Below are 24,503 nucleotides of genomic sequence, written 5' to 3' on the forward strand. Positions count from 1 at the left end.
TTCTCAAGGGATATTGCAACTCTGATAAAGAAGAAGAGGGAGTTGTATGAAATGTATAGGAAACAGGGGGTAAATCAGGTGCTTGAGGAGTATAAGAAGTGCAAGAAAATACTTAAGAAAGAAATCAGGAGAGCTAAAAGAAGACATGAGGTTGCCTTGGCAGTCAAAGTGAAGGATAATTCAAAGAGCTTTTACAAGTATATTAAGAGCAAAAGGATTGTAAGGGACCCTCGGACCTTGAAGGAGACTAGTGTTGAAATTGCAGGGGCCCTGGCAGAAATATTTAAAATGTCGCTGTCTATGGGTGAGGTGCCAGAGGATTGGAGAGTGGCTCATGTTGTTCCATTGTTTAAAAAAGGATCGAAAAGTAATCCGGGAAATTATAGGCCGGTGAGTTTAACATCAGTAGTAGGTAAGTTATTGGAGGGAGTACTAAGAGACAGAATCTACAAGCATTTGGATAGACAGGGGCTTATTAGGGAGAGTCAACATGGCTTTGTGCGTGGTAGGTCATGTTTGACCAATCTGTTGGAGTTTTTTGAGGAGGTTACCAGGAAAGTGGATGAAGGGAAGGCAGTGGATATTGTCTACATGGACTTCAGTTAGGCCTTCAACAAGGTCCCGCATGGGAGGTTAGTTAGGAAAATTCAGTCACTAGGTATACATGGAGAGGTGGTAAATTGGATTAGACATTGGCTCGATGGAAGAAGCCAGAGAGTGGTGGTAGAGAATTGCTTCTCTGAGTGGAGGCCTGTGACTAGTGGTGTGCCACAGGGATCAGTGCTGGGTCCATTGTTATTTGTCATCTATATCAATGATCTGGATGATAATGTGGTAAATTGGATCAGCAAGTTTGCTGATGATACAAAGATTGGAGGTGTAGTAGACAGTGAGGAAGGTTTTCAGAGACTGCATAGGGACTTGGACCAGCTGGAAAAATGGGCAGAAAAATGGCAGATGGAGTTTAATACTGACAAGTGTGAGGTATTGCACGTTGGAAGGACAAACCAACGTAGAACATACAGGGTTAATGGTAAGGCACTGAGGAGTGCAGTGGAACAGAGGGATCTGGGAATACAGATACAAAATTCCCTAAAAGTGTCGTCACAGGTATATAGGGTCGTAAAGAGAGCTTTTGGTACATTGGCCTTTATTAATCGAAGTATTGAGTATAAGAGCTGGAATGTTATGATGAGGTTGTATAAAGCATTGGTGAGGCCAAATCTGGAGTATTGTGTTCAGTTTTGGTCACCAAATTACAGGAAGGATATAAATAAGGTCGAAAGAGTGCAGAGAAGGTTTACAAGGATGTTGCCGGGACTTGAGAAACTCAGTTACAGAGAAAGGTTGAATAGGTTAGGACTTTATTCCCTGGAGCGTAGAAGAATGAGGGGAGATTTGATAGAGATATATAAAATTATGATGGGTATAGATAGAGTGAATGCAAGCAGGCTTTTTCCACTGAGGCAAGGGGAGAAAAAAAACCAGAGGACATGGGTTAAGGGTGAGAGGGGCAAAGTTTAAAGGGAACATTAGGGGGGGGCTTCTTCACACAGAGAGTGGTGGGAGTATGGAATGAGCTGCCAGAAGAGGTGGTAAATGCGGGTTCTTTTTTAACATTTAAGAATAAATTGGACAGATACATGGATGGGAGGTGTATGGAGGGATATGGTCCGTGTGCAGGTCAGTGGGACTAGGCAGAAAATGGATCAGCACAGCCAAGAAGGGCCAAAGGGCCTGTTTCTGTGCTGTAGTTTCTATGGTTCTATGGCTGTGATCTCAGAATTTCTACCTGTGCCATGTGCTAATGAAGCCAGAAATAGGAAGGTCATACAGTTTAACATGTGGCTAAGAAGTTAGTGCAGGAGGGAAGGCTTCAGAGTGTTGGATCATTGGGCTTTCTTCTATGGAAGGTGGGACCTGTATAGAAGAGACAATTTGCACTGGAACTGGAAGGGACTACAGTGATATTCTTGTGGGAAGGTTTACTGCATGGGGATAAGGGGTTTATACTAGAGTTGCAGTGAGATGGGAACCAGAGTGCCAGAGTAGATAATGGAGTGGTTTTGGAGAAAGATGTTGTTAACCCTACAGTACATAGAAACATAGAAAATAGGTGTAGGAGTAGGCCATTCGGCCCTTCGAGCCTGCACCGCCATTCAGTATGATCATGGCTGATCATCCAACTCAGAACCCTGTACCAGCCTTCTCTCCATACCTCCTGATCCCTTTAGCCACAAGGGCCATATCTAACTCCCTCTTAAATATAGCCAATGAACTGGCCTCAACTGTTTCCTGTGGCAGAGAATAAAAAATCAGGACGAAAAAGGTTCAGTGTGATGGGACTAATACTCTGAGTTGTGTCCATTTCAATGCAAAGAGTATTGTAGGAAAGGAGATGAGTTTAGGGCAAGGATTAGCACGTGGAATTATGACATTGTAGACATGAGACTTGGTTGCAGGAGGGTTAGGACTGGCTGCTCAATGTCCCAGGGTTCAATTGTTTTAAATGTCATAGTACAGAAGGAATTAAAGGGGGAGGGTGGCATTACTAGTCAGAAAAAATATCACAGCAGTTCTCAAAATAGGACAGACTGGAGAGATCATCTACTGAGGCTATATGAGTGGAACTGAGGAATAAGAAAGGTATGACCACACTAAACACAGTCCATGGAACATTTTGTAGGGAAATTGCAAACTGTTGCAAGAAACACAAGGTTGTGGTACAAGAGGTGATTGATAAGTTCGTGGCCTAAGGTAGAAGAAGTCAATTTTAGAAAACCTAGCACATTTATTTTTCAACATCGTCCCTTCCTACGTGTACACACTTAGTCCAGTGGTTGTGGAGCATACAGATCCCTTCTTTGTAGAGTTGGTACACAGTTGGTGATTGATAAGTTCGTGGCCTAAGGAAGAAGGAGATGAGTTATTAACGTCAAACTTTCTGCATTATCACTCAGAGTTGAACTGCACATGCATGTATCGAGAGCGCCCTGGACCTCCAGGTGGTCCACAGCAGGGGTGATTGATAAGTTTGTGGCCTAAGGTAGAAGGAGATGAGTCATACAGCTCTCGTTACATGCACGTGCAGTTCAATTCTGAGTGAAAATGCAGGAAGTTTAAAGTTAATAACTCATCTCCTTCTACCTTAGGCCACGAACTTATCAATCACCCTTGCTGTGGACCACTTCTGGAGGTCCAAGACGCCGACTTCCAGAAAGAAGGGATCCGTATGCTTCACGACCACTGGACTAAGTGTGTAAATGTAGGAAAAATAAATGTCCTAGGTTTTCTAAAATTGACTCCTTCTACCTCAGGCCATAAACTTATCAATCACTCCTCGTAGCAGGTGATTGTAACTTTCCATGTATTGATTGGGACTACCATATTTTAAAAGGGTTGGATGGGATAGAGTTTGTCAAGTGTGTTCAGGAACAATTGGAAGGTGCAGGAAAGATATATCGTAAAGATGAGGCAAGAGGAGTCAAGGACAGCATAAACACAAACCAGTGGGCATGTAATAGAGCAGGATTGGGAAGCATTTAAAAACGAACAGCTATAATGAGAGAAAAGATAAAATATCAAAGTAAGCTAACCAATAATATAAAAGAGGAAACAAAATTCTTTTTCAGATACAGTATATAAAGAGTAAAAGAGAGATGAGAGTGGACATTGCAGCACTGGAAAATGACACCAGAGAGGACAAAAATATGGTGGAGGAACTTGATAAGTAGTTTGCTGAGTCTTCACTGTGGAAGACACCAGCAGAATGCTAGAAATTATAGTGTGTCAGGGGGCAGAAGTGACTGTTGTTACTATTACTAGGGAGAAGGTGCTTGTGAAGCTGAAAAGTCTGAAGGTAGATAAGTCACCTGGACCAGATGGACCACTTTGCTTGACCATTTAAATATGCAGGAACCATCACAGACTCTCATAATCCCCTGTCATTTCAGTTAGAGGTTGATATGACAGCATCTTTCAAGAGCATGAAACCACAACATGCATCTGGTCACCTGTGCCGATTAACTTCTCACTTTGGCAGTCTGAGATGCCAATCTGCTTCAAGCAGATTTCACTTACATCGGTGCCCAAGGAGAAAAATGGTAGCCTGCCTCACTGACTATAGTCCAGTTGCACTTACATCCACAGTGATGAAGTGTTTTGAGAGGTAGGTGATGAAACATACCAACTCTTGCCTGAAAAGTGACTTGGATCGCCTCCAATTTGCCTCCTGGCACAATATGTCCAAAGCTGATACCATTTCATTGGCTCTTCACTCAACCCCGGAACATCTGGACAGCAAAGATGCATGCATCAGGATGCTCTTTACTGGTTACAGTTTAGCACTCAACACCATCACCCTTGTGCAATACGTCCTAGTGCAATTGGATCGTCAATATCCTCACTTGCAGACCCATCAGCTCGGATTGGCAACATCTCCTCCACAATCTCCATCAGCACAGGTGCACCACAAGTCTGTGTGCATAGCTCCCTGCCCTACATGCTTTACACTTATGACTGTGTGGCTACACACAGTTCCAAAGCCATAACAAAGTTATGGCATAGGCAGAATCAAAGGTGGTGACAAATCAGCAAATAGGAGGGAGTTTGAAAATCTGGCTGAGCAGTGCCACAACAATAACAACCTCTTACTCAATGTCAGCAAGACCAGGAAGCTGATTATTGACTTCAGGAGAGAAGGAAACCAGAGGTCCATGAGCCAGACCTCATCAGAGGATCAGAGGTGGAGAGGGTCAGCAACTTTTCAGTATTATCATTTTGGAGGACGTGCCCTGGTTCCAGCATGCAAGCACAATTATGTTGAAAGCATAGCAGTGCCTCCACTTCCTTAGGAGTTTGCAAAGATTCAGCATGTCATCTAAAACTTTGCCAATCTTCTACAGATGTGTGGTGAGTATATTGACTAGCTGCATCACAGCCAGGTATGGCAATACCAATGCCCTTGAATGGAAAATCCTACAAGAAGTACTGGATATGACCATCACAGGTAAAGCTCTCACCACCACTGAGCACATCTACATGGAGCATTGTCACAGGAAAGCCGGATCCCCACCACCGAGGTCATGCTCTCTTTTCACGGTTACCATCAAGGTGGTGCAGGAGCCTTTGGACTCACACCATCAGGTTCACAAAGTTATTACTCCTCAACCATCCGGCTTTTGAACAAAGGGCAAAAACTTGACTCAACTCCATTTGCCCAAATGTTCCCACAACCTATGGACTTACTTTCAAGGACTCTTTGTCTCATGTTCTTGGTATTTATTGCTTATTATTACTATTTCTTTCTTTTCGTATTAGCACAGTTTGTTATCTTTGGCACATTGGTTGAACATTCAAGTTGGTACTGTCTCATTGATGCTATTATGGTTATTATTCTATTACGGATTTGAGTATGTCCACACAAAATGATCTCAGGGTTGTATATGGTGACATTTATATAGTTTTTTTCAGGATTCTGAAAGAGGTAGCTGAAGCATTAATGATCTTTCAAGAATCACTAGATTCTGGATTGGGTTCTGAGGACAGTAAAATTGCAAATGTAACTACACTTTTTAAGAAAGGAGGGAGGCAGAAGAAAGAACATTATAGGCCAGGTAGCCTGACTTCAGTGGTTGGAAAGATGTTAGAATCTATTATTAAGGATCAGGTTTCAGAGTACTTGGAGGTGCATTATAAAATAGGCCAAAGTCAGCATGGTTTTCTAACAGATCTGTTGGAATTCTTAAGAGGAAATAACAGGCAGCATAGACATGGTCAGTGGATGTTTTTATTTGATCTTCAAAAAGCTTTTGACAAGGTGCCACACGAGGATGCTTAACAAGAGCCCATGGTATTACAGGAAATGTACTAGCATGGACAGAGGATTGGCTGACTGGCAGGAGGAAAAGAGTGGGAATAAAGGGGGCCTTTTCTGTTTGGCTGCTGGTGACTAGTGGTGTTCCACAGAGGTGCTATTGGGACTGCTTCTTTTCACGTTGTATGTCTATGATTTGGATGAAAGAATCTGAGGGCCAAGTTTGCGGATGATATGAAGATAGGTGGAGGTGAAGAAAGCAGAGTGGCTGCAGAAGGACTTAGATTGGGGAAAGAAGAGGCAGAAAGAATAGTGTAGGGAAGTGCATGGTCATGCATTTTGGTAGAAGGAATAAAGGCATGGACTACTTTTTAAATTAAGGTGCTGGGGGACTTGGGAGTCCTCATGCAGGATTCTCCAAAGATTAACTTGCAGGTTGAGTCAGTGGTTAAAAATGCAATACTAGCATTCGTTTCAAAAGGACTAAAATACAAAAGAAAGGATGTAATGCTGAGGCTTTATAAGCCATTGGTTAGACCTCAGTTGGAGTATTGTGAGCAGTTTTGGGCTCCTTACCTAAGAAGATATATATCGGTATTGGAGAAGGTCCAGAGGAGGCTCATGAGAATGATCCCAGTAATGAAAAGGTTAACATAAGAGGAACATTTGATAGCTCTGGGCCTGTACTTGCTAAAGCTTAGAAGAATGAGAGGGGATCTGCAACCTCTCAAATACTGGAAGGTCTGGATAAAGTGGATGTGGAGAGGATCTTTCCTATACTGGGGGAGCCTAGGATCAAAGGGGACAGCCTCAGGGTTGAGAAACCTCCATTTAAAACAGAGATGAGGAAAAATTTCTTTAGCTAGAGGGTGGCGTATCTATGGATTTCATTGCCACGGATGGCTGTGTAGGCCAAGTCATTGGGTATATTTACAGCAGAGATTGATACGTTTTTGATTAATCAGGGAGTGAATGGCTATGGGTAGAAGACATGAGAATGAGGTTGAGAGGGTTAATAAATCAGCCATGATGGTATGGTGGAGCCCACTTGATGGGCAGAATGGCCTAATCCTGCTATATCTTATGGTCTTAGCAATTATATTAATAATTATATTTTAATTATAACATTATTTGTACTAAAACTACCAATATATGGCAGAAAAGAAAAAAAAAGAAATGAAGTTGTTTCAAGAATTGAACAAAACACCCCTGGTGAGATGTGTTTTAGGGAAGTTCTAAGAGGGAGGTGGGAAATAGGTAATTAACATCTTTCTTCCATTATACTTGGAGGACAGGTGGGTTGTGAGAGAGGGAATCAGCTAGACTGGCATATCGTCTAATCTGCAACAGAACACATGCAATTGTTTACAGATGACATGATTATGAAGGAAAGAGTTCAGGAAACTAACAAGAGGGTCAAACAGCTAAGCTACATCATAAATTATATGATTGTACGAAATAAATGGCGCCAGAAGAGTATTTTGCATCTTTCAATCACTGCAATTAACATGTCCTCAAACTTTATAAAAATTGAAGATATAGGAATAGTTAATGTTGTGCACCTTGTCAAGAGCGCAGTTTAGGATTAAGCAAATAACAATGTTGATTGCTCATTGCCTTGCCTGTGTGGAAAGTTAGGTATGGTTATAAAATCTTGGTAGGGTCTTAACATTTCACTTTTCTGATGTTTAATTACAGACAATTCTGGTTCACCTGTGATTTCTTAGATAGAGGTCTTAAATGGACATGACATTGACAAGCCAGTGATAAACCTTCATCACAAACGTGTAAAGGATTTTTGATGCCTGAAGACAATATCAAAAGTTGTACTTCTTAGATAAGGAATTAACGGATTACAATCGAGACAACCATATAGTAGCAGGAGGGCAATCATCAATACTCTTCAGTGGGTGGTTGAATAATCTAGCAGAGCCCTTTGGGAGAGTGGCATCTCATAATGTGGGTAAAGTGTGGCTCTATTGTAATGAGTTGATACAAGTAGAATTAAGGCAAAGACCACATTAATCAAATGCAAGATTTCAAACAGTCAAATAGGTGCTCAGGAAGAAGTTAGAAGCTAGATGGTGTATGGACACCACCCAACATTGTACTGTTATGGAATCCAAGAATAGTAAAAGAAAAATATATCATTGGTTGGGGCAAGCAATGGGGATACAGTGGTTATCTTTGAGAAATTATTCAATGCAAGGAATGATTTTAAAAAATTGGCAGAATTGTGAAAAATCATTCAATATTCCTGCTCCCTTTTAAAACCAGTTGAAAAGAATGCCAACGATAAAACATAGTCATAGAATAGAAAGCAATTTAACTACAGAAGAAAATGATATTCATAATATACAGATGTATTAGACATCCTATTACACATAACTCTGTAATGACATTAGCCTAGTTATTTTAATTGATCCATCCAAACATCTCTCACATCACTAAATTGCAAGTGAATCAGCTGAATCTAAAATCTAAATGGAGCAAACTATGAAGTCATGAGGCATGAAATGGCTAAGACGGACGGGAAAGGAACATTAAAATGGTACGACAATAATCACGTAATACCAAACATTAGAGAATGGATCCACAGTTGACAAAAGGGGGAAGAAACAAGTGACATGACAAGCCATTGTGAGCAAGACAATGAAAAGGTTTACAGAAATTGCAAAAATGCTAGTAAGCTCAATGTTTGGGATGATTTCAGAATTTGGGAAGGGTGGACCTAAACTGGGTAAAGGAAAGCAGAATATGAGAGTAATCCAGCAAGAAATATAAAAATAACACATTATAAAAGCTTCCACAAAAGACAAATACAAAAATATATTTAACTTCTGAAAATAATGACAGAACTCGAGTCAAAGAGGTGCTCAAAGATATTGCTACCAGTGTTAAAATATGTAATGAAAAAAATATTGGAATTGAAGAGCAATAAATTCCAAGAATGCAACATTTTTTATTTAAATGGCTACGAAGATTGTAAATGCACTGATCAGTATCTTCCTAAGTTTCACTGATTCTTAAAACAATTCTCACAGATTGGAAAACAGATTAGAAATGTACCTGGCATTTATGAAATGAGGGCGATAGAAAACAGGGAACTGTGGGCTGTTTAACCTATCAGTCATAAAGAAAATGCTGTTATCTATTATGAAATAATTGGTAACAGGATCCTAGAAAATAATGTGGTTGAGCAGTCATTATGAAAGGGAAATCATATTCGACAAATCTATTAAAATATTTTGAGGATGTAACTAGCAGATTAGACAAGGTCAAACCAGCTGTGATGCATTTGGATTTTCAAAGGGCCTTGGATAAAACGCCATGCACGACTTATACGGATAATATACTGACAAGGATTGAGGATTGGTTAATGAAAGAAACACGAGGGTTATTTTCAGGTTGGGAGACTGTAAATAGTTTAGTACTGCAGTGATTGGTGCTGAATTATCCTTTTAAAGCCTCGAAATAGACAGAAATTTAACATAGTACAGATGGAAATCAGTGGTCCTGTTTATGAGTGCAGAGAGGATCATCGTGGCCTGGTATGGAAATGGAAATAGTAATGTCCAGGAACAGAAAAGCCTACAAGAAGTGGTGGATACTGCCCAGTCCATCACAGACAAATACTTACCCAAGGAACAAGCCAAAGGAAAGCAGCATCCATCATCAAAGACCTTCACCATCCAGGTCATACTCTATTCTCGCTACCACCATCGGACAGGAGCCTTAAGTCCCAACACCACCATGTTCAGGAGCAGTTATTACCTACAACAATCAGGCGCCTGAAACAGCATGGATAATTTAACTACCTCAACACTGAACGAATTCCACAACCTATGGATTCACTTTCAAGAACTCTGCAACGTATGTCCCTAGTATTATTTATTTACCTAGTTTTTTTTTTTATTTGCAGTTTCTCTTATTTCGTACATTGGCTGTTTCTCAATCTTTGTGTATAGTTTTTAATGTTTCTTTATTCTCCTGTAAATGTCTGCAAGAAAATGAATCTCAAGGTAGTATATGGTGACACGAACATACTTTGATAAGAAATTTATTCTGAATTTTGAACTTTTGAATGTTATGAGAAAAAGATCACAATATATGAATACAAACTGAAAATAAAAATTCTTCAATGTTACAAATAAGAAGCAGACACAATTTATTTGTTAATACTGATTTTATAAAATATTTTACATGAACAGATAAAGATTGAATACTTAAAATTGAAAGATAAAAAGGATGTTGAATAAAATATAAATTAATTGCACACATTAATAGTTTGCCATGTTAGACAAATAGAAAGGCATTCTTTTCAACACAACGTTGAGTTAAAATGAAGTCTAAGAAACTACTGCCTTTTTTAAAACGTGAGTTCAGAGAAAAGGGGTACTGTACCTGATTTCAATGAACTCCACCAACAGAATGAAGAAGCTTCCATCTGGAGGCAATACTTGGTAGCGCACTGCATTACTTCACAGGGATAAAGAGCTGCTGTTTAGCTCAATCACAGAGCAACAATGAGATAACTGCCCCAGAAAATATTCCACAAAAGATTTTGTTCACCATTTAAAAAATGCACACACACTTTGAGCACGTTCGACATAAGTGAACCTACTATAAATGCAGAGGGGTGAGGTGTGATTGTCAACTTTCTCTAGGCTTATGATGCAAACTATTTACTTTCCTCTGCAGGACAGCTAGTACCTACAACCAGCTATAACCAGGACTATACATTTTTTCACAGAATGCTTCCATTTTAGAAGGTACATGGGTTCCACGTAAAGACCAAATGGAAAAAAACTCCATTGATTAGACATCCAGAAGTATTACAGACTTGTGCAGCAATTCCAGCCTACAAACACATACAGCTCCAGTTACATGTGCCTTGAAAGTGAAACCTCTCTATTTTGCCTTTAAAGCATATTTTAGTTTTTAAGCTTCAAACATTTACACACAAAGGCTTAAGGAAAATACATAAGGAAGCCAACAAACTCACCAGTGCAAAGGGACTAAATAGCCTCCAGTTTGGAAATGAACAAAACCCAAATTTCAGAAATATCCAATAAACATGCTTGGCAAAAGAATGTTATTCACATTTATTTAAACAAGTTATTTGGCATGGTAAGTGCCACTCTTGATCTTGATTTCAAAATTATTTTCCTATGAATTTCTAATGTTTAGACTGAAATAGTAAGACAAGAAACCATAAAGGTCAACCCTCAGCTAAATATGTACCCATTGCAGAGTTTTGATGCCAGCCATGACTGTTACAAATTATTTGCCTCTGTCTCAGAAAAATGTTTTAAATACAAAGTAATATAATGCCAATATTGGTTGCTGATGTAAATACTATAATATTTAAATGACTTACTACTTTAAGTAACTTCTATGAAAAAGCAGCAATTCTCCACTACACTAGCAGGAATTATTATGTGCAAAGGGAAGGCAAACTGCACTTCCATCCCCTAATGACAGGCAGTACTTTGATTGGCCATGGCATGACATCGGTGACTGGGATCATTATGACCTTGAACAATACCATAACATCAATATCAAATAGAAATGAAAAATAACGGAGGTGTATAATGGGAGACTAACGTGATTTGTCCATTCAACACAATTCTGCTTCCACCGCATCGAACCTAGAGGAAGCTATGGAGAGTCAAATGCATTAATGCACCAATAAACACATTAAAAATGCAAATACACTGCATTATTCCCTCTTAGTTACCTCATTGTTTAAGATTATCATCAACAATATTTTGTTAGCATTCCAGTAGGGGGCATTATTAAACCATAAAACATAATTTGAGTCTGCAGCTGAGACAACCTACTAAAGAAGAAACTGAAATCAAGGTACTGTAATTATAGAGTTGCTATGATTTAGACAAAATGTACTGTAATGTAATGTATTTAATAATATCAAGACCTTGGCAGGAAGTATTAATACTTTTAGTTGACCTGTGAGTGAGTTTACATCAAAGTATCTTAAAATTGTAACAGCTCCTATTACAGAGAAGTTGAAAGAATTTCAATTGCAATTAAGGGTTTAACTATAAAGTCCTAAAGCAATGGAGTAGACCAATTTCCTGTAATGTCATTGACGAACATAATTTACAAAAGAACCATGATTTACATATAATGACGAGATTTGCGCTCAGTTTAAAATCCACTAGAAATTATGGTACAAGGTAATGCTTATTTACCATTTCTTTCACCATGGTAACCTAGAGAAAGGCATCAACAGGAACAACTTCTTTTATTATCCATTATTAGATGCAAGGAAAGAAATAAACATCTCGAACTAACAAGGGTACTGATCATTTCAAAGCTGCAATGCTATTTGACACAATATTAACAGTGCAAGATGTATTCCTTTGTTTAATTTGAATAGTTATCCATTATCAATTCTAATTTACAGTGATACCAGACTTGGAAAAGTGACTTCACTCATACTTTTTCCTAAAGAGGATACTGATGCTAGAAATGAAAACAACTGTATTGCTCCCCGCCACCTCCGGCACAAACAAATACAGCAAAACCAAGAAACCAAGACTCTACCTCTGCTACACAGTTCCATCAATATATTGGCACACAATTGAATGCAGGCAGAGTTTTACATTCAGTTGGCCATCATCAGTGTGTATAGATCTTGTGCATTGCCTCTGTTGCTTTTGCTTTTCTATATCCAGCATTATAAATGATTTAAAAATATAAAAAGGCAAACATTTTTACTTCAAAATTGATTCCATTAATGATGTTACAATTCATAAAAATAGGTTAACTTTTTTGTTGCATTAACCAGAAACTTCAAAATCAGTTTTGTTCCATCAGAATACAGATGAATTGGCTACCTCATAGGAACGGAAACGGATGTAATAAATGCAGTAAAGGCTGTGCACAATGGGAAATCGCAAAGGTTACTGTCAAAAATTACCTTAAAAGGCAATATACATAGACAAATATATGTACTTTACATTCAGAAAGTAGTTTTTTTAATAAAGAAATTTCACTATCTCAGAAAAGACTCAGTAGTGAAGGCCACATGCTGTTTGCACCTGTTGAATAGATTGTAATGCAGCAAATTAAAGCATCTTCATTTAGTCTGTGTTTTAGACTGGACAATGGGATGGAGGGAGGAAGAGGTCAAACCAACAGTGTGTCCCCATCAGTGCAGATGACATAAAAGAAATACTGAAGCAGAAGTGACTGGTTCCCATTTTCCAGACATAATAAGTACTTAGGCTGACAAGGCTGTATTATCTCAAACAAGGAAGTTCAGATGATACTCAAAAAAAAAATCTGTTGATAATGATAAGCAGCAGAGATCTCAAGCAATTCACAGGAGTGAAACAGTAAACTTTCTTCTTCTCAGTTGAACCCTGATTTTTAACATTATGGCTAACAAAAATACATAGGTATCATCGCTATCTTTTATTAGAAACCTTCCCAAGAAAGCCGCAGAAGTAGGCTCCACACAGTTGGTTCAAAATTGTTCTGATTGTTGAATGTTACTTTAAAATTCAATGCTCTTGAGAAACTCAGAAGCCTATTCTCTGGGTTTTCCACTCACATGCGAACAGCCATTGCTACGGATTAAGACGTGGAGAAATAGGAGGAAAGCTGGCAAATTCTCTTAAAATATCTCTTGCCATCTCTACTTTGTTACTAGCTATCAAAAGAGCTCGTTTTACATCTTCAAACGAGTAGCCTTCACCCATGAGTTTTGCAATTTTTGCATCCACATTTTCTTCCGATTGGCTGCTCTGCAAAGAGGTTGGTTCTTGAACATGAGTTTTCTTATGGTAACCGTCTGGTGCAGTCCTACGGGGAAGTGGTTTAGGAGGTCTGGCTGGTGCTTGTGAAGAATCTGGAACAGAAACAGACAATGGAATACCGATTCTAGTAACAGTAACAATTGAAACATTTTCTCCACCATTATTGCTTAGGTTTATTGTGAGGTTTTGGTTTACAGCTAATTTCCCTGACATTTTATCCACAAAAATCAGGGCCTAATTTACATAAGTTTGTTTTGTTTCACTGCTATGGACTGGCAGTCTATAGTAGCTACTATGTTGTCTCAGAAAAAAAAATCTTTGTTTTCTTATGTAGTTGTAATACAGACTTAAATATTAGAATCTTTAAAACACTATCAATAATTCTTTAGTAACTCACTTTCTCCCCATTCACAAACTTATTCAATCTGATACTCAAAAAAGATTCTTTTCTTTACATGCACAACTCTCGATTTATAAATTTACACAGCCTCATCTTTTTGAAGTAGTAACTTGTTCAATTAATTTAAGATACTTTTTCAAGCACTTTCTTAATACCTGGATTTTATGAAGACTGCAGACAAATGGTCAAAATAATTCAGAATTATATTATGCTATTTGATTTCATTAACTAGTATCTGTATCAAAACACATGATTAATTTTCTTTGATTTTCTCAGATCAAGTTTTGCTCCATCTTACCTGTCAGTGATGGGAGCTGGTCATAGTCTTGTGATGTCCTATTAGATTTCTGATTTTCTTCAACTGTCCTTCTAGCAGGTGGCACAGGTACAGAAATACTTGGGGCGTCAAAGGCAGCATCTACTTAAATAAAAAATAAGATTTTTATTTACAAAACTTTTCGACCTTATACTTTAACACATTCCTCAAATGGCTGTTTTATGCATAATATATTGCTCAAGTAACAAGTTGCTATGCGTATAAGCCAAGTATTTTGTACATAGAGCCAATGAACAATCAAGCTGACTGCTTGAGTGTGTAGATTGAAATTCCCGATCTTCTTTTCTCTAGGGTAAAGGTTCCTGCACTCAACCAAACCATCCATATTTAAATAGGAAATTGATAGCCATCTATCAAAGGTCACAAATTCCTTTTCCATTTGCCCACCCTTAGCATCCCCAAGTAAGTCTGCACTAGAAAAGCCATTGGCTAGGATTCTGCTGTCAACAGCACACTGCTGGTATTCCAGTCCTTTAAAATAAACTAAATGAAGTAGGGAGTACAGTGAGGCAAGGGTGGGTGGGATGGATCAGCGTGTGAGTGTGTGCGTGCATATCTGAAGGCAGATGGTAGCTGCGTAGGGCGAACTGAGAGCCACAGTCTGAGTGTGATGGAGTGCCATGGAGCACGAAAGAGGTGGGAGGGAGGAAATACAATTCAAGAGTTATGGCTTTCTCTGCTGTTCCTATGAGTAACCCATATCCAACAACGCCTCAGACCAATTTTCTTTAATGGCAGAGTAGATGTTGCATGAATGAAAACAATGCATTTTTAATTTTTAAAGAAGTGAGTGAAGTACTTTTCCAGAAGCTGCAAATTGAAATGGGCATCTGTTTCAAGCCTGAGTGTTCAATAATACACATCATTCCCAAAACCTGACAGCTGCTGTCTTCTACCAGCTTTCAAGTTATGAAAATTGTTGTTCCTCTCTGTGCCTTTTGGCGCATCAGGCGGCAACCTTGCCTTTTCTTTAGCATTTGTCTGTTTTCTTATGAGGCCAGGCTGCCGGATTGACGTTCGACCCAGCACAGGTGGAGAGCGGGCAAGGTGCTGGCAAGACCCAGCACGGGTGGAGAGCGGGCAAGGTGCTGGCCGGACCCAGCATAGGTGGAGAGAGGGCAAGGCGCTGGCCGGACCCAGCACGGGTGGAGAGCGGGCAAGGTGCTGGCCGGACCCAGCACGGATGGAGAGCGGGCAAGGCGCTGGCTGGACCCAGCACGGGTGGACAGCGGGCAGGTGCTGGCCGGGCACAGCACAGGTGGAGAGCGGGCAAGGCGCTGGCCGGGCACAGCACAGGTGGAGAGCGGGCAAGGCGCTGGCTGGGTACAGCACAGGTGGAGAGCGGGCACGGCGCTGGCCAACTTCAAACCCGGGACCACGGGCCTCGAAGTCTGGTGCAGATGCCACTGCACCACTGCCCAGCTAAGTTATGAAAAATGAAGAAGTCTGTGAAAATTTATAGATACCTTATAGACTCAATAAAAATGGAGGGTGGTTTAAATTATCACAATTAAAAATATTTATATAGTTTGCAAGACACACAAGCTTTATAATGATTAAAAGTCAATGTTGCAGGACACTTTCTGAAAATTTCAACATGAAACAAGTTGTCTATTGTTAAAATTCACAATTTTAAAGAGACATTTGCAGCTGAAGCAATAAAGCACTGAATTTACATTTATTCTCTAAACTAATGAACTGTGTTCCAGCTTATTTCCAGTAATGAGGCTGTAAACCTTATTGAAAGAGATTGCCTATTTCTCAACATACTCTAAGTAGATTATTTAAGGGTCACTTGCAACGACAGGAAATTAGGAGGAAATAAATTTACTAAACATATGGAAATACGAAGAAACAATTGCATATGTTTAAAAAATATATCTGCACACCCTTTTATTAATGTCAATGATAATAAACAGCAATAGAACATAAGAAATAGGAGCAGGAGTAGGCTATCTGGCCTGTCGAGCCTGCTCCACCATTCAATAAGATCATGGCTGATCTGACCATGGACTCATCTCCACCTACCTGCCTTTTACCCATAACTCTTAATTCCCCTACTAAGCAAAAATCTATCCAACCTTGCCTTAAATATATTTACTGAGGTAGCCTCCACTGCTTCATTGGGCAGAGAATTCCACATTCACCACTCTCTGGGGAAAAGCAGTTCCTCCTCATCTCCGTCCTAAATCTACTCCCCTGAATCTTGAGGCTATGTCCCCTAGTTCTCGTCTCACCTACCAGTGGAATCAACTTTCTTGTCTCTATCTTATCTATCCCTTTCATAATTTTATATGTTTCTATAAGATCTCCTCTCATTCTTCTGAATTCCAGAGAGTACAGCACCAGGCAACTCAATCTCTCCTCATAGTCTAACCCCCTCATCTCTGGAATCAACCTGGTGAACCTCCTCTGCACTGCCTCTGCAGCCAGTATAACCTTCCTCAAGTAATCATAGTCATACTTTATTGATCCTGGGGGAAATTGGTTTTCGTTAAAGTTGCACCATAAATAATTAACTAGTAATAAAACCATAAATAATTAAATAGTAATATGTAAATTATGCCAGGAAATAAGTCCAGGACCAGCCTATTGGCTCAGGGTGTCTGACCCTCCAAGGGAGGAGTTGTAAAGTTTGATGGCCACAGGCAGGAATGACTTCCTATGACACTCTGTGTTGCATCTCGGTGGACTGAGTCTCTGGCTGAATGTACTCCTTTGCCCAACCAGTACATTATGTAGTGGATGGGAGACATTGTCCAAGATGGCATGCAACTTGGACAGCATCCTCTTTTCAGACACCACCATCAAAGAGTCCAGTTCCATCTCCACAACATCACTGGCCTTACGAATGAGTTTGTTAATTCTGTTGGTGTCTGCTACCCTCAGCCTGCTGCCCCAGCACACAACAGCAAATATGATAGCACTGGCCACCACAGACTCATAGAACATCCTCAACATCGTCCAACAGATGTTAAAGGACCTCAGTCTCCTCAGGAAATAGAGACGGCTCTGACCCTTCTTGTAGACAGCCTCAGTGTTCTTTGACCAGTCCAGTTTATTGTCAATTCGTATCCCCAGGTATTTGTAATCCTCCACCATGTCCACACTGACCCCCTGGATGGAAATAGGGGTCACCGGTGCCTTAGCCCTCCTCAGGTCTACCACCAGCTCCTTAGTCTTTTTCACATTAAGCTGCAGATAATTCTGCTCACACCATGTGACAAAGTTTCCTACCGTAGCCCTGTACTCAACCTCATCTCCCTTGCTGATGCATCCAACTATGGCAGAGTCATCAGAAAACTTCTGAAGATCACAAGATTCTGTGCAGTAGTTGAAGTCCGAGGTGTAAATGGTGAAGAGAAAGGGAGACAAAACAGTCCCCTGTGGAGCCCCAGTGCTGCTGATCACTCTGTCGGACACACAGTGTTGCAAGCACACGTACTGTGGTCTTCCAGTCAGGTAATCAAGAATCCATGATACCAGGGAAGCATCCACCTGCATCGCTGTCAGCTTCTCCCCCAGCAGAGCAGGGCGGATGGCGTTGAACGCACTAGAGAAGTCAAAAAAAATGACCCTCACAGTGCTTGATGGCTTGTCCAGGTAGGCATAGACAAGGAGACCAGAACTGTACACAGTACTCCAGGTGCAGCCTCACCAGTACCCTGTACAGTTGCAGCATAACCTCCCTGCTCTTAACTTCAATCCCTCTTGCAATGAAGGCTTGAAGGCTAACATTCCTCTTGCTTTCTTGATAGCACCTGCAAATCAACCTTTGTGATTCGTGCACAAGCACTCCCAAGTTCCTCTGCATAGCATCATGTTGCACTTTTTTACCATTTAAATAATAATCTGCTCTTTCATTTTTCCTTCCAAAGTGGATGACCTTGCATTTACCAGCAATGTACTCCATCTGTCAGGCCCTTGCCCACTCACTTAACCTTCTCTGCAGGCTCTCCATATCTTCAGCATAACTTGCTTTTCCACTCAATTTGGTATCATCAGCAAACTTAGATACATTACACTCAGCCCCCTCTTCCAGATCATTAATGTACATCGTGAACAGTTGCGGGCCCACTACTGACCACTGTGGCACATCGCTCACCACTGATTGCCAACCAGTGTAACATCCATGCATCCCAACTCCCTGCATTCTATTATTTAACCAATTCTCTATCGATGCTAATACATCACCCCAACTCTATGTATCCTTATCTTATGGATAAATCTATTATGCAGCACCTTGTTGAACACCTTCTGGAAATCCAAGTAAATAATGTCCATCTGTTCCCCTCTATCCGCTGCACTCGTTATATCCTCAAAGAGCTCCAGTAAATTTGTCAAACAGGACCTGCCTTTGCAGAATCCGTACTGTGTCTGCCTGATGGATCCATTTCTTTCCAGATGCCTCACTATTTCTTCTTTAATGATGCTTCAAGCATTTTCCTAACTATAGATGTTAAACTAACTGGCCTATAGTTACTTGCCTTTTGCCTACATCCTTTTTTTGAACAGCAGTGTGAAACTTGCCTTCTTTCAATCCACCAGGACCTGCCCAGACTCCAGAGAATTTTGGTAAATTATCACCAAAGCCTCTACTATAACTTCTGCCATTGCTTTCAGTACCCTGAGGTGCATTCTATCAAGACCAGGGGACTTGTCTATCTTCAAGGCCACAAGTTTGCTCAGCAAATAGTAGTACAATAACAACAATACTACACTTATAATCAAAACTGACTGATTAAGCTCGTTATGTTCCGCTACTTTCTTGCCTTATTGAACATGCTATGGTGGAAACACTGATACGATGCAATGATTGCTACAAATTTTAGATAACTGATTTCTATTTTGTAATTTTTCCAAAAATATTTACAATACAAATATTTAAATAAATAGAAGACAAAATAAATGTTTTTAAAAGGGGAACCAAATTACATTTGCACGTTCTAGTCCAATTATCCCGCTGTGTGCCGTAAAACAGGGGTTCAATTTTTGGGAGTACTTGGGCAGGAATAAACTCCAAAACATCTCCAATTTTAAGAATCGAACCTCAAACATTAATGCAGTTATAATACGAATTGATTCGATAAACTAAGGGTAATGTTAAGTATTTTCTCAGTCATATTTAAAATCTTACATGCACTGGGCACACAGTAAGCTGGCTTACCTGCACTGAAATGGAAGGAGTCATGACCAGATGTGGGTCTGCTGCCTGAACCAGATGACCTGGGCAGATCTGGCAGGCTAACACGAACAGGAGGAGGTGGAGGAGGCAGTGAAGGAGGTGGGCTGTCAAATGCATTATCACTTGCTAGTGGCAAAAAAAGAAAATATTTACATCAAAAACTGAGAAGACAAAGACCTTTGTTGACAAATCAAAAGCATTATTGCTATTAAAATTCATATTTTAATATTAATAATAGCTTCAAATTCAAAGTATCTAGCATGAATCTATAATAGATTTCTATAATTGATGGTTTTAATTTGATCATTGTTTTTATCTTTTGTCAGGTCTCATATGATTTTGAACGTTTGCAGCTTTCAAAGACAATAACAATGACAGCTGTGTACAAGCAAGCAAAGAATAGGGTCTCAACATTTGTTAAACTGCTCTGAAAGTAAAGCTGACTAGCTGTATTGGGCCCCTTTCCTACAACCTGCCATTCTGAAGTACTGTGAGCCCTTGTGATCGGCATCCTGCTAATACCTAACAAGGTGGTCAGTAACAAACTATCATTAACATGAGAAAATCTGCAGATGCTGGAAATCCAAGCAACACACAAAATGCTGGAGGAACTCAGCAGGCCAGGCAGCATCTATGGAAAAGAGTAAACTGTTGATGTTTCTATGCTCTAGGGAATAAAGTAAATTGTTTAACTTTTCCCTATGTCAGATTCTCAAGTCCAAGCAACATCCTTGTAAATTTTCTCTGCACTCTTTTGATCATATTGATATGTTTGCTATAGGTAGGGGACTAGAACTGCACACAATACTCCAAATTAGGCCTCCCAACATCTTATACAAATCAACATGACATTCCAACTCCTATACTCAATACTTTGATTTATGAAGAATGTGCCAAAAGCTCCCTTTACAACCCCATCCATCTGTAATGCTACTTACAAGAAATTATGGATCTGTGTTCCCAGATCCCTTTGTTCTTCTGCACTCCATAAACTTCCACTGCCTTGTCTTCATCAACTCTCCTGATAACTTCCTTAAAAATCTCTTGTGAAGATTGGTTAGACATGACCTACCACGCACAAAGCCATGTTGACTACCCCTAATCAGTCCCTTTCTATCCAAAAACTTATACTGTATATCTGGTCCCTTAAAATAACTTCCAATAACTTATACACTACTTATGTTAGGCTCACTGGCCTTTAATTTCCCAGCTTGTTCTTAGAGCCTTTCATAAACAATGGAACAATATTAGCTATCCTCTGATCCCCTAGCATTTTAAATATCTCTGCTAGGGCCCTTGTAATTCCTTGTCTCCCACATTGTCAGGCCCTGACGATTTATCCACCCTAATTTGCCTCAAGACAGTAAACACTTCCTTCTCTGTAATCTGTATATAGTCCATGACCTCCTTGCTCTTTTGCCTCTCTTCTGTATATTCTGTGTTTGGCTCCTAAGTACAGATACAAAATATCCATTTAAGATCTTCCTCATCTTCTTTGCCTCTATACATAGGTAGTGACTCCGATCTTCAAGAGGACCAATTCTGACCTTTGCTATATCTGTAGAAGCCCTTGGGATTCTCTTTCACCTTGTCTACTAAAGCAACGTCATACCTTCCTTAGGACCTCTTGATTTCTTTCTCAAGTTTTCTCTTACATTTCTTATACTCCTCAAGTACCTCATTTGCTCCTTCCTGCCTATACCTGCTATGCACCTCCTTCTTCTTAATCAGGGTTTCAATATGTCTCTAAAGCCAAGGATCCTTAAACCTATTATATTTGCCTTTTATTCTGACAGGAACATACAAAGTCTGTACTCTCAGAATTTCACCTTTGTAGGCCTCCTACTTAAAAAGCACACCTCTCCCAGTGCACACTTGCCAGATCCTTTCTGAAACCATCATTACCTTGGTTACCATCACTGCCATAATAACCTTGAAACTAATGGCATTGTGATTACTAGATGCAGAGTGTTCCCCTTCACAAACTTCTGTCACTTGCCTGTCTCATTCCCTAACAGGAGATCAAGTATCATACTCTATGTGTTGGGAAAATGACATTGTAAACGTTAAATTTCACGCAGTGTTACCAGGAAGCTAGCATTCCAGTCTGGCCTATCACTGTTGCTTTTGAGCTCAGAATATTCAAGGAAATTCTCCTGGAAATCTGCTCCAGCCATTCCAGAAAGGGGAAAGCATGAAAGTTTAGGTATTATTAAGCCAAGTCAAAATCAAAATTTCAGTAAATAGGAGGTGGCTCTGTGAGATTAATAAATAGAGCGAATCATTCAGCAAAGACGACAATCTGAGCTTTCTGTCCCCTGCCTGAATCAGAGGATCTGGGTAGATCACGAGGCGGATAAATCTAGGAGGTGGTGATGGTGGTACTGGAGGAAATAGATGCCAAATGCATTAGCATCCACTGGCAACAACGAAAACATTTAAGTGAGAAAACAGAGAACAAAGATGTTCATGAGTATGCAAAACAGAAGGATTATTACTAAAAAAAAACTTATAAAAATAATAGCCTCAAATATAAATTATTTTCTTAAGTATAATTCTGAACAAATTTCCCAAAGAAGTTCTTTTTATATTAGTTAGGATCTTATCTGTGAATCTAACAAATTCTAAATGAAGTACCTTGTGGAGGAACCAGAAGATCATAATCCGAAGGTGTTCTGTTCAGAGAGGAGCAACTTGGTTTTGGGTTGTCTCTTGCAGGAACTCTAGCTGGTGGTAATGGAGCTGGAACAAAAGAAGCCTCAAAGATATCATCTGGAAATAATAGAGAGAGAGTTATCTCACTAACAGTATAATTTCAATGTTGATCTTCAGCATAATAGGCCATCTGGGTTAATTCTCTTGTATGACTTAAAAAACATAGAAACATAGAAAACCTACAGCACAATACAGGCCCTTCAGCCCAAAAAGCTGTGCTGAACATGTCCTTACCTCAGAAATTACCTAGGGTTATCCACAGCCCTCTATTTTTCTAAGCTCCATGTACTTATCCAGGAGAATCTTAAAAGACCCTATCGTATCCATCTCTACCACTGTCACCGGCAACCCATTCCACGCACTCACTACTCTGCATAAAAACGTACCCCTGACATCTCCTCTGTACCTACTTCAAAGCACCTTAAAACTATGCCCTCTCATGCTAGCCATTTCAGCCCTGGGGAAAAAAACCTCTGGACTATCCACACGATCAATGCCTCTCATCATCTCATACACCTCTATCAGGTCACCTCTCATCCTCTGTTGCTCCAAGGAGAAAAAACTGAGTTCACTCAACCTTTTCTCTAAGGCATGCTCCCCAATCCAGGCAACATCCTTGTAAATCTCCTCTGCACCCTTCCTATGGTTTCCACATCCTTCCTGTAGTGAGGCGACCAGAACTGAGCACAGTACTCCAAGTGGGGTCTGACCAGGGCCCTATATAGCTGCAACATTACTTCTCAGCTCTTAAACTCAATCCCACAATTGATGAAGGCCAATGTACCATATGCCTTCTTAACCACAGAGTCAACCTGCACAGCAGCTTTGAGTGTCCTATGGATTCGGACCCCAAGATCCCTCTGATCCTCCACACTGCCAGGAGTCTTACCATTAATACTATATTTTGCCATCATGTTTGACCTACCAAAGTGAACCACCTCACACTTATCTGAGTTGAACTCCAGTTTTGCATCCTTTCAATGTCCCGTTGTAACCTCTGACAGCCCTCCACACTATCCACAACACCCCCAACCTTTGACAAGAAAAATTATTTCTGAACACATTGTGCATACATTCATTTCTCCATGCATTGTAAACAACAGACAGCACATTTCCTTTAGGTCATAATTAGATAATGTCCTGTTTAGAATGAATTTGTTCTTTGGATGTGGGAACTAAAATGAGAAATCTTTCCACTCATTTAGACTGAATTCAAGGAAGCACTAACAAAAATTCAAGTTCAAGTTTGTCATTCAACCATACATAAATGCTCGTGTATACAGCTAAATGAAACAGCATTTCTCCAGGGCCAAGGTACAAAAAACAGTATCAATAGTCATAAATCAGCAAAGAATCAAATAGCACATATAAGATGGCAGTAAACATACAATCACATACAAAAAAATATAATTCAAGTCCCTGAGTGACATGTCCTGCAAATTGATGGTGCGTGGATGACTGTTGGCGAGAACAAGCCCTCAGCAGTACTGAAGTGAATGCACGCATGCAATCCTCCTTGCCTTCCACCCAGTGAACAGTGGAGGGCAGCACTGACTGGAGGGGTCTGCTTCCAATGCAGCATGACACTACAGCACAGCACCTCCTCTCCTGGACACCTGCAACAGATGAGTCCGCAGCAGGAGCCCTGGTCTGTGCTACAACCAAGGCCACACAGCTCCCCCGCCATCGGTCTCACCAATAAACCAGTGAACCAAACTTGCAGTATTCTACTTTACCAATATCCAACAAGGTTTGGCGATCACAAGAAAAATGTCCAAGACAATCACTCGCTATTAGACTGCACACCACCTTCACGCACCGATTCTGGCGCTTTTCTGTAACATGCAGCAAAACAATCCACACCAAATTCAGCTCATCTCCGCAATCAAGCAGTTTGCTGATGGGATAGACCTGCAGTACTCGAAGTTCTTAATGTCCAGCAGTGTCTTACAATTGTAAAAAGACATTTAAAAAAAAAACGCCTTCTGTTGATGTTGCGTTGTACTGAAAGTAGCTGAGGTTACCAGGAAATACATCTATTCTTTTGCCCATGGACCCTGATTAAACAATCAATCAATATGTGGAATGAATAATACATCAGCAATTTACATTCAAGTTAATGCCATAACACATGCCATTCATTTCAAAGAGTGCTATCAAACACACTGTGACACTGGACCACGGAAGAGTGGTGACTAAAGGCTTGAACAATTAAAGCAATAATTAGCAATAATGTTGCTAGTTTAAATTAAATATTTTCATCT

The 24,503-nt window shown here is 40.0% G+C and overlaps 1 protein-coding gene across 4 annotated transcripts in view; it reads right to left on the bottom strand.

Annotated features, from left to right (window-relative positions):
* Positions 1-12,538: 12,538 nt before the first annotated feature.
* cblb (Cbl proto-oncogene B, E3 ubiquitin protein ligase) overlaps positions 12,539-24,503 on the bottom strand; it is a 169,465-nt gene continuing 157,500 nt past the window's right edge. For 3 of the 4 annotated variants that reach the window (XM_072260229.1, XM_072260227.1, XM_072260230.1), the window contains exons 14-17: positions 22,162-22,296; positions 19,507-19,650; positions 14,301-14,423; positions 12,539-13,694 (exon numbers count right to left, since the gene is read on the bottom strand). In XM_072260229.1, coding sequence (XP_072116330.1) covers positions 13,414-13,694; positions 14,301-14,423; positions 19,507-19,650; positions 22,162-22,296 — 683 coding nt within the window. In that variant the 3' untranslated portion in view covers positions 12,539-13,413. The remainder of the gene's footprint in view (positions 13,695-14,300; positions 14,424-19,506; positions 19,651-22,161; positions 22,297-24,503) is intronic. The other variant, XM_072260228.1, reaches the window with a different exon arrangement.

This window comes from Mobula birostris, chromosome 6 (assembly GCF_030028105.1).
Source record: "Mobula birostris isolate sMobBir1 chromosome 6, sMobBir1.hap1, whole genome shotgun sequence".
Classification (NCBI taxonomy): Eukaryota; Metazoa; Chordata; class Chondrichthyes; order Myliobatiformes; family Myliobatidae; genus Mobula; species Mobula birostris.